Source organism: Diachasma alloeum, unplaced genomic scaffold (assembly GCF_001412515.2).
Source record: "Diachasma alloeum isolate Michigan unplaced genomic scaffold, Dall2.0 Dall_scaffold_00354, whole genome shotgun sequence".
In the NCBI taxonomy this organism is placed as follows: Eukaryota; Metazoa; Arthropoda; class Insecta; order Hymenoptera; family Braconidae; genus Diachasma; species Diachasma alloeum.
Genome location: NW_021680493.1, coordinates 1,215,730 through 1,227,556, shown reverse-complemented (window position 1 = coordinate 1,227,556; position 11,827 = coordinate 1,215,730). Strand labels below are relative to the sequence as shown.

The following is an 11,827-nucleotide window of genomic DNA, read 5'->3' as shown; positions in this document are numbered from 1 at the left end:
TTTCCTACAACCACATTTCGCTCCGGAATTACAGAAAAGATTCGAATTTTCATTGAATATTTCTCTCCGTGTACAACATTTCACTGCTCGTGATCTTTTCCTCCGGAAAAAACTTCCAGTTTCCCTAAAGTTCCAGGAATTGAGAGATCATTGATCTATCGACAACATTTAATTGACCGATTCTGATGAAAACTCATCCATCCATACAAATGAAAGCAACCCGCCACCCCCTCTCGCATGAAAAGAGCTTTATTCTCGAAATAAAATAGCGAAAAACCGTGTAGGTATCGGTTAACTGTCAAGCAACACGCAGAGCGGGATAAGCTGACGGTATACAACTGCAAACGGTGAATAGACAAGGACTTGCCTGTATTTTGTTAAATACCTTGGAGCTAGCACTCTCGTTTTTGTTTGACGCGCAAGACTGGGTCAAATGTCAGTGTCCTAACGTGGAGAGTACACTTCAATGCATTAGTCTGGTGTTCCTGTTGTTTGGAAAAGGTAAAAACGAGGGCCTATGAAACTATTGAGGTGTTCTAGAAACACAGCAATATCTTTAAAATGTGAATGCAGAGATGTCGATATTTTTATTCTGGTGGATTTGAGATATCAGTACAGGTATGGACTGTTGGGAGAGCGACACTGAATTTAATTAAAGTGGGAGAAGACAGGAAAGTTCCGATTTATCGGACAATTCAATAGAATTTAATGTTTTTTAGAAACTAGCGGCCGGGATATTGATGCCCTGTCATTATGCCCCTTCTCCTGTCAGATTCGATATTCCTTTTTTCATTTTAGTTCTGTACCTAATTACATTCAATTGCTGAGGTAATTTAGGATCTCTCTAGACTTCTGGAAATTCCCAGATGTCCGTTATGACGTTTTTCACAATATTCTCTGCTTCTATACACCGTAGAGCAAAATGGGGATTAATCCGTGATCTTTACTTATTTTTTTCTTCTCGTATACCCTTTTGGGTCTTTACGATTTGTTCCCTTCCCACCCCCCTCAACCCCCTGTACCGCATTTGCCGAAGGGAGGGAAAACCTCATTCGAGGGAAAAACCTGCCCTGGTACAGTCGTCCTTTTTTGACGGGACTACCGCTCAAAAATTGAAACTGTGAGATTAGAGCGCTATAAATTTTGACCGCCGGTGCCGGGAAGCGAACCCGGATCATTGGCACACGAGTCTAGCATTCTAACCGCACGGCCACTACTGTCGGTGTGATCTTTACTTATTAAATTATTTAAAAAAATCATCATTTCACATCGAAAAAATGAAATAATGACAATGACATTGAATTTTTCTGGGGGACACTCATATTTTTATTTGATTATTCTCTCCGGAACAAACACATCGTGTTTAACTCACATAAACTCGAGTTCGTAGAAGGGGAGATGTGAAAAAGCTTGATTGAAGTGTTACGTGCGTTCGCATTGAAGAGAGTATATGCAAGTTCAATTCAATTCAGCGAATGCAATCTTTCAATCATAATAAATTGTGCTAACGAAATGTGATTTCTACGTTATCGACTGCAGTACTCACCTCCGACGCGGTGATACCACCCATCGATTCATATCATCGACGATTTGGAAGTTCCATCTCAAACACAATATTATGAGGGTCACGAGGTTCGAGCGTTATGAAAAATCAAGTTTTTTATCGATTTTTAGATCATTTGAACCGAAAATCAATTGAATATTTGATTTTTCAATGACAAGATTTCCCGAAATTTCAGTGGAACTTGAGCACGATAAAAATTTTCGGAATTTGGCGTGGAACATTCAGACGAAAATTTTTAACACTGTCCACACACTCATTTTCTCATTATCTGGAAATAGTTTGGATCGAAACGACCACTGGAGTGTTATCAATTTCTCAGAATTTATCACTTATCCCTGACTCATGGAAACCTGATTTTTTCTTCACTAGTTCAACACGTTTTACTGATAAGCAAAATCCACGGAGACGCAAAAGTTACGCACAGAGCGTGACTTTTCCACTCTAAAAAAGTCCGAAAATAGAAAATGTTGCTTTATCTCGTGGCACAAGCCAAACTATTCTCAACTAATGTCACATCTTTGAGATTGTTCCCTCCACTTCGTCGGCAGGATCCCGGAACATTAGCAATCACAAAGAGCAAAATAGATTGGAAAATGTGCTGAAAAAGAATTTTTGTAATTCAGATAAAGCCCCGTATCAATGAGTACGAGTACCTGGAACTCTTATCAGTATATTCACAGAGACACGGCCTCTCGCATACAATCAAAACTTGCGGGGACTGAAAGTCTCACCGTTCGGCTCGTGCATTCACACTCTGTTACCTATAGTATTCGTCCGTGCTACTCTCGTTTCACTCGGTACAATTTTCCCACAACTCTTTGCCTTCTCTGTCTTGCATTCACGGGAGATTCGTTCACAGTTCGCACAGAGACTTTGACCACAACGAGTGTCTCCTCCGGTAGTTCATTAATCAATAAAAATTTTGATTCATCTGTTTTTCTAGTTTCGTTAAAAACTCACGATTAATTAATAGCGTAACTAATCATTCTCCTCTCGTGTAAATTTACCATTATCATTTTTCATTTGCGAGGACGAAGGTATCGGGTAATGAATGAAGTGTTGGTCCAAAAGAGATTGTGAGTGAAGTGTCAATGGAATTCAGAATTTTGCGGGATTTATCCGCATTCGATAAAGTGCATTTTTCAGGGATCACGACGGACTGACAATATTCCGCTAGGGTAAGTCGGGGTGGGATGAGCACCCTCCGAGGGTCGAAGTGCAACCTATCGCGTGATATCTGAATCCGTTATGCCCCCTGTGAAGTTGCCAACCGGTCGTGATCATTTTTGGTTGCTCGAATTTTTTTTTTTCATTTCAAAATAGCCAAGTACTTTGGCTACTTATTTTCCAGTGATGTTTTTCTTCTACTTTTGTAGTTGCACATCAGAGCTTTCATTTGAGGCCCATTTGACTCTAAGTTTCCGGACATTTTACATGATTTCATTATTTAAACTTTGCAGGTCTGAATTTTAATCTCGATATTGAACGATTAGAATACATTTTTTAAATCTGACAAAAATTAGAAAGTCAACTTTTGGAGGAAGATTGATGAAATGATTAAAAAATTGCCATTTTTTGAAATTACAGGCATTTTCTGTAAATGATTTATAAACAATCAATTTTCCATCATAAAAATTATTTAAAAAATAACTTTTCCGAAAGTTCAAACAATTTCAATTATTTATTTATAAACAACGAATATTTAAAAAATAATAACACTGTGATCACACAGGTCCAGCATTATTTCCTACGTAAATGCTTTGAATATCATTGAAAAAAATTTTAGTATACAATTTTTCCACTCATAAAGTCCACAAATCTTGTGAATTACAGAACTGAATGGATTTTTTTCATTTAGTTCCATATATTGAGAACTTACTATATTGTCAACCAATTTAAATTCAATTCAATGGAAGCTTTCGTGAACAATTGCAAGAATGGACTTTCTTCTTCTTTTGTGAGTCGTCAAGCCTAACTGCGAACAAGCCCACTAACTCCTCTAATCAAATTAATTTGCAAGCGTTAACAAAATGTCACCCTGATCAACCATCGACCTCAGCTCTAACGTGCATTACAATATATTCATGTCCCTCTCATGGCTCCACTTTATTCCTGGATGAAATATTGCTTGCGCAATGAGTACATTCAATTCGCTCAGCGTAATACCGCAGGGTGAGACGAAAGCCAATACTCGTGCGGTTCAGTGACGCGAACGAATGCTACATTTCTGCAGACAAGTCATACGTTGAGATAAGGTAGTCTTGAAGTTGATAAAAAGAACCGGAATACTTTTCTTTCTTTTCTCCACTTCGAAAGCAGATAGGAAAGAAAACTCCTTGTTTTAATCTTTTTGAATTGGAACGGACGAAAAAACAACCAACATTGATGTGGATATTCCAAACTAGGAATCCGCTTTTAACATTTGACAGAAGTCGATATTTACATCAATCGTCATCCCCCTACAATTTCAGAAAATCATATTTCACCAAATTTCATCGTTTGTTACAGGCTTCGCAGAAGGATAATCGGTTGAGAGATGGAGGAGCCACCGACTGATGCTCCTGAAGAAGTAGAAAGCATCCACGATGACAACAGATCTGCCGTCACAAATGATAAAGATCATAAGCAAGTAGCGGACGATTTCTGCCCGAAGAAATCCAGCTGTCGACAGCTGGTCACAAGGAGCCAGAGCAAAAGAGAAGTAGCCAAAATTTCAGATAGAATTCCAACAAGGACTCGTGCAGAAAAATCGGCATTGGATCATTCTGGTCGATGCAAGAAGGGTCTCCGAAACGCACCAGCTAGGCAATTTCAAAATTTGCGGAGCTTTGGAACCTCAACTCAACTGAAAGATTCGAACTTCTCTAAAGTATGCAAAGTAACGCCTACCATTCCTGCAAAACCAAGTAAGACTGAACAAGAATTGGCGGAAGATTCTGAAGAAATCGAAGATGTTCCCGGTGAGGATGATATTGTGGAGATTAAGGAAACGCTTGGAAGTCACTTGGAAAAATTGACATCTACAGCTTTGACAACTCACGCACATCCCAGAATATCACAGTCTGATATCGGGAGACTCCGAGAGAATCTAGTGAAGATCGACTTGGCTACCACTGAAGCATACGAGCAGAAACTACCGATCTTCCATTTTCAAGTATTGAAAGTACCACCGACAGCCAAAAATGGTCTTGACAAGGAATTAAGGAGGAAGGAGAGACAACGCATAGCATCGGCTATTGACAGCACATCTGAAGTGGCATCTCCCCCGCCTGCGAAATCGGAGAAGCCCAGGTGGAGTAAAGAAGTGTTAGAAGTCGAGAAGAGGTGGTCTGGAGAGTTCTTGGACAATCAGCTGGATCAGAATTCATCAGAGTCATCGAAATCCTCGTACGTGGAAGAGGCTGGGAGTGTATCATCTCACGAAAGTTGTTTGGGAAATAATCAACAAGAACCGATCACACAGTCTGATCCTGACGAATCCCGAGATGATCAGAGAGATTTAGAGAATACTCTCACAACGATAGACTCCAGCTCCTGCTTGGAAGACAGAATCAAAGCTGTTGATGATGATATCAGGGGCGAACTTGAAGAGGAGAATGAGAGGACAATCGAGAGCAGTAGCTTGAAAGGGTCTTCACTGACAACTAGTCCAGAAGGAGAAGTCAGCATTGATTCAAGCTTCGATCACCTCCAAGATGACCTAAAAGAGACTGCAAACAACGACCTAGTAGACAAAAGTCGCGACTTCCTACAGCAGAAAGGAGAAAGAACGCCAACAATTGACGGTTACGCAGAGTTGATACAAGAAATAATCATGGAACCCTGTTCTTCCAGCAATAAAGAAGAAAAGAAGAAGAAGAGCGGCCTTCGTCGGCTCCTGCCAGGCCTCTTCTCCCCGAAAGACTCTCGAAAGGATCACAGGAAGGACCACAAAGAACGAAAAAAACGCGACGAAAGACACTTCAGTCAGCACCAGCAGAACGGAATCTACACGAGATGCCCGGATACCATGAACTTGAATGACGACATAAAACATAACGTCAATTTGGACACCAGTTTGAATGGTTCAATAATCGAGGAGAGGCTGAATGAAATCAAGCAAGAATTGTTCCCCAATCAGGGAATTACGACAAGCACACCAGATCATTTCCTCCAGGAGAGAAGTTTGCATCAAGATCACAGAACGCCTAGATTATACGCTGCAAACTCATCCATCAGCTCGATTGGCCCTGAAGACGGATGGATAGACCAGAACATCATAAGTGGATCTCCAGACATGAGAAAATTGAAGCAGAAAATCAGAAGCGACGACCGTAAATGTAACCTGGAGCGTAAACACAGTCTTCAGGAGTCTCAGCCCGGATTCTTCAGGAATCATGGACCATCTGGTAGGATTTCTGCTCCACCCTCTGAGCGCTATCTCATCCGCCCGCGTGCGGTGCATCCCATCGACCGCCCTCTTCCAGCGATCCCGCAAAAACTTGAGTTCTCGAATTATCAGAATCACGAGGAGATCCTTAAACACGGAGCGTATAGACAACAAGCCGTCATGAATTATCATGGTGAGGGATATTACTCTGGTAACCAGAATTACGCGAATCAAACAGAGCTGTATGAGAATGGAAATCACATCGAAAGCATCGAAATAAACAGGAATCAAAGCATCGATTCCGGATTCAATTTGACACCGGTGTCAACCCAGGCGAAGCTCAATCGTCAATTCGTGATATCCCAGAACAGCGAGAAGATTGGGGTCAATGTTGTGAGATCGTCTAAGTACTCACCAAACTCGAGTCAAAAATCCGGGGACTACGCAGATTCAAGTTACACGCCGAATTCAAGTCAGAAGAGTGAATTCTCTCCGGGCAGCTCCAAAAGTGGTGAATATTACCTGAACTCCCCTAGGAGCAGTTGTAGAATGTCCCCAGATACGAGTTTCAGTCGGGACCAGTCTAGTCATGAAAAGACGCTCATGCCGGATGATGGTTCATCCACTATGGGAGTTCCGACGACTGATCATCTGTATGACGAAGCTCCTAGATCTTTATCGGTGAGTCCTCGTCAGGCCCAGTTGAATGCAACTCAGGAAGTCACATGCATGCGAGCATCGCCGAACATTCCATTATCCACAAACCTTGCTAAGCTTCGAGCAAACGTTGAGGAAGCCTCAGACTCCGAGCACAAGGAGCAAACCTCCCGTCTTCCCTCACCCGTCCCCAGCTCCTGCTCCGTAGCCCTTTCACCAATGCAATCACCTGGTCAAAGGGACAAGTCTCTGCAGATTTCATCTTCTGTTGCGTCAGGGGATCGCAGGGTTACATCACCTCTCACCATCTCAACGTTGGATAACCAGAGATTAGAGCCAATGGATAATCAGAGCAGATCGTGTACCCCATTAACATCGGGAATGGTGCAATCGCCAAGGGCTCCCATCCAGACAAAGAGCCCCGAGAGGAAACGGATCACGTCACCGAGCATCTCACAAATGAAGGCTTCCACTCCTGTGTTGATAATGCAATCCAGGAAGGCTCACCCGAGCGACCAAATCTTGATAGCTTCACCAAAGACAGAACCCATCTACGATCAGCGATCGCCAAACAGAATGGACCCTAGATTCAGAGGATCGCCGGTAATTATGGCTGATTCCCCCAAAAGAGTTCTGTCACCTAGGCAAAAGTCCCCGCAGGTTGCGGAAACCATCGATGGAAGTTCGTTGGCAAATACGCGAGAAATGTCTCACCAACCACCCCCTCAGGCCTTCCGAGATGAGCCACAACGGTCTCTATCTCCTGCAATCCGACTGGCAAGTCCGGAAAAAGGGGTCAGAAAGCCTGAGCCAATCTATGCTGGGAGACCAACTTTTCAGAGAACAACTTGTCCTACATCTGGAAAACCTAAAAGTCACGATGGACCACTGGACACATTGCTGATTCGAACTGCCCCCGCAAATTTCTCTTATGAACCCTCGAAGATTCCCATGAAAGAAGGGCCTGATCAGAAGGGTCGCATGTCTATACCCAGCTCACCAGAGAAATCCGACATACAACAGGCAGTTCCACCAGTTCAGAGAAGCCCAAATGGCCCTCCCAGGAATTTCGAATCGCTGCATCTTAGGAAGAAAAGCCACAGTCCTTCTCATGAACGTCCTTACGCGGTATATGATGATAATACTTCCTCTACTGAAATGATTTCCGGAAGAAAGAGTCAATCTCCATCAGTCCTTACGGTTCGAGTGAGATCTCCAGGGCCTCAGCATATTGAACAGAAGTCGATGCAGCCAGTTTACGCCAGCAGGCAGGAGATCCAGAATCAAGAGCCGATTTATGGTAAACGAGACGTGAACAGAGAGAAGATTTATGCACAGAGGAACGAGAAGCAGCAGGTCATCTACGGCCAGAAAATGTCGGAGCCGATATACGACCAGCAATCTAATAAACAGTTATCCCCATCGAAGTACCAAACCTTGCAGCATCTGGAGGCATTCTACTGGCAGCAGAAGGCTCTCGAGAGCCAGCGGACCTCCTCCAATTCCCCGACAATCTCGAAGCAAGATCACAAATCCGACAAACCAGAAGTTCGAGAAGCGATCTATTGGCAGCAGCTGAAGAAGCTTAATGACGAACAGCAGCAGAAAATTTTTGAGAGGAGTCAGTTCGAGGAGTGCAAAGGGATCGCTAAGGATAAACCTCAAGTGTCTCCTTCGAGGATTCAAAGGATAGATCAACGCCAGGAGCATCTGGAGCAGGTGTATTGGCAGACGAAAGTACAGCGCAAGCAGCAGTTGACGTCTAAACCCCCTATAGCTGGACAGAAAGTGCAGAACCAACCGGTTCTGGTGGTGAGGCCTCAGCAGGCACTTCGTGAGCCAAATGAACTTGTCAGTCAAAGATCCAAGAGTGTCTCCCCTCACTTCGTTCGAGGTGACGAACGACGAAGCTTACAGCTGCCTAAAAAAACTGCGGAAAGAGTTGATGATGGGGGATTTGCAGAGTACCGAGTAGATCCTTCATCTCGAAAACTGGCAACACCACCGATTTATGATGACACTGATGATCGAAAGAATCCCCCACCGATCTTCAAACGTGGCAGTTTGATAAGTAACTCCAACAGTTCCGTTGATTACGGTACAATGGGAACGAAACGAGTGAGTTTTTCGAATCAGTCAGATTCACCGGAGATCGGCTCGGGTAATTGGCCAACGAAGCATGGAATGGCTCCTGAACCACCGACCAGGAGACATAGAGCTGAGGACAGAACGTCTGACACCACCGATCTGGCTTTTGCGAGGGTTCAGGAGGAGAACCAGAACAATGTTAATAAAAGTGCGAATGATATTTATGGGAGTGTATCGGGACAGACGGAAGGGATTCAAGAGACTGAGTTTGATGCTAAGCCATTACCGCCGACGCCTGTTGTTAATGTCGTGATGAACAGGAGCAACAGTATGAGGGACAGGAGACAGCAGAGGATGGAAGCTCAACGAGCTCACGTTTTGGAGAACCCGAGGAGATGGGTGAGGGCTAGCGAGAGTGAGAGCGGAAGCGAGACTGGTGAAGTTCAGAGGATTCTCCAGCGCCGTAATGGTGAGTCGTTTCTTTTATTAATACATGTGGTGATTAATATGTCCGTTCAGGCTTATTCTATAAATAATTTATAAACAATCAATTTTCCGCCATAAAAATCATTTGTTCGGAATCGTCACAAATTTATTCATGTTCAGAATTTTACCAGAAATCCATTTCATGTCTAAAAACGGTTTCCGAAAGCTTAAACAATTTTAATTATTTATTTATAAACAACAAATGTTTAAGAAAATAATAATTCTGGGCAAAATGTAATTTGAATGACACTGAATTCAAATGTAATTTGCATTTGTAATTTGATTGACAAATTTCATGATTGAATATGGCTGAGTCTGTAGTGCGGTCTGTACCAAACTGTAAAAGGTACTTGAATATCCTAAGATATACTATTTTCGTGTTTTCTTTACGAATTTTCCTCTCACATTCACCTTCGGTGAGTGGCCTTGCATTACGGAAACTGCACGGCATGCTTGCACGTGACGTCGGGTGCAGATAACTCACACCCACGTACTTCCCGACTGAGTAGTTGTTGACCATATATAAAGGGGCATTGTCTCGATAATTGTTTCTTCGGGTTTCTTTCCTTTCAATTATACCTTATTGTGACTCGACATTCATTATCGGGGGAATTTCTCCAGCCCTTTTTCTTATTACGAAATGAAAAATCAGGAAATTATTTTTTGTGAGAGACACATTTTACGAGAGCCAACGCGACAGGAGATATCAGTGAAACCTAGAATGCGACTTCTCTCTTATCTCGCGATTCTTGGAATATCCTCAGAGTTCTAATCATTGCTCTGCTGGCACTCCGAGAGATGGAGCCGAGAGTGAAGGAAATTTCTTGGTAGCACTAGGTTAAAAATAAAGTTGCACTCAAGTCTTGTTCTATCCAGTAAATAACTATTTTATGAGTGCAGTCTTATTCTTCAATGATAAATGCAAGTGGTGGATGCATTTGGAGCTTTGCTGAATAATTCTATTATCACTGGAATGAAAATAGAATGCCGGAAAATGAAGATTGAGATTTCCTGAAATTTCAGTGGAAATGTCACTCATCAAAGATTATTCACCCAAAATATTTTTTATGAGAATTTCATCGTGGCTTTCAATTTTTTAAATTTCTTTTCTCCCATTTTATAATGAATAACAAAAAAATAGCAGAAAAAACGTAAAAATATCGAATTTGAGAATTTTCTCAGAAAGAATCAAAAGAGAATAATTAATGCAAAAAAATCAAAATCTGGACTTTATTCCACGAAAAAAAATGTATATATTTTTCAAAAAATTGCCCATTCGAACGCACATATCCAATATTATTAATAATAATAATAAAAACAACAATAATAATAAATAATAATAATAATTATACTGCTATAATATTATAGAAATATAATATCATTGCACTGGCAAAAAAAAGAATTTCATTGACATGGAAATTAATTGAATTTAAATTTCCTATTCAATTATTTCACCCGCGCAGTCATGTCCGGCAATATCTTCCGGTCAGAAAACTTAGGTTTCACCCACTACTGATATGGGAAATACGTGCAATTCTCAGTACAACGTTCATGTTTTTGAAATGGTATAGTACAAAAGGCAATCGTGTCGCCCAGGGGTGAGGCGGAGGGGTGTTGGTCCAGGGTAGTAGGGGATGGAAAGCTCCAAGTAGTGGGAGTAACGTTGAGTTCGGGGATCGATCCCCAACTCCCGTGACGTCACAAACCGGGACTCTGCCAACCCGGTACACGCCGGCAATGGGTGAGTTTGCAACACTCTTGCGCCATAGTGGTACATAGGGCTTTTGTGCAGTGATTCGCAGTTATTCTCGGGATTTCTATTCTGCTGTAAGTTATGGTGGTGAATAATCCGGTGGTACAGCAGTACTTGTGAATATTCGAAGACTCAAATGGATTTTTTTTTTTCGCTCACTCTCGGAGGCATTATTTTGGGTTCTGCTGGGCTTCGAGGTGTAACGAAGTAGCGGGCGAACTACGCGGAGGGAAAAGTTGGAGGAAAATTATCGGGAAATCGCGGCATTTTTAATGTTACAGGTAATCGTGGAGTGATATTTTAATTGGATGGAAAATAGTTTTGCGGAGGTTTTCTGAAGATTCGGTCGGTGAAAGATACAGATGTGGATGGGAAGATTACTGGTTACTGTGAAGGAAAATTTGCCGCACCGGGAGGGGAGTTTTTTCGGGCTCTGGATGTGAAGGATGTGGAGAGGGATGAAAGTGAAATTTTAACTTACACTGTTGAAAATTTTTGGATGGAATTTCCCGCACAATTTTTGGAAATTTTTCGCATTTTAAGTACACTGAAATTTTCGGCAATTTTGTCGTTAGACATTCGATGAAAAATCAGTGAGAAATGTAAATTTCAGTTCAATTAGTTCCGGAAAATTGGTTAGAGATCAGGAAAATTTCGGTAATGTGTTCGTGAATTTTCAGTTAATTGTCGGCACTCAATATTCATGGTTTCATTGAAAATTCAAGTAGGTTGAGGAATTCTCATCTCAATGCTGTTAATGAAATTGGAATTTCGCTGAATTGTCAGTGAAATCTGAAATTTTGAGTTTTTCCCTCTTACGGATATCCAAGTACTTCGGCTATTTTTTCTCCAGTGAAATGGTTTTCTACTTTTGTAGTCGAACATCAGAGCTTTCATTTGGGCCCCATTT

The 11,827-nt window shown here is 41.9% G+C and overlaps 1 protein-coding gene across 1 annotated transcript in view; it reads left to right on the top strand.

Annotated features, from left to right (window-relative positions):
* The first annotated feature begins 4,100 nt into the window (after positions 1-4,100).
* Positions 4,101-11,827, top strand: part of LOC107041006 — a 93,005-nt gene continuing 85,278 nt past the window's right edge. The window contains exon 1 of the mRNA XM_015261358.2: positions 4,101-9,147. Within this exon, the coding sequence (XP_015116844.1) occupies positions 4,101-9,147 (5,047 nt within the window). The remainder of the gene's footprint in view (positions 9,148-11,827) is intronic.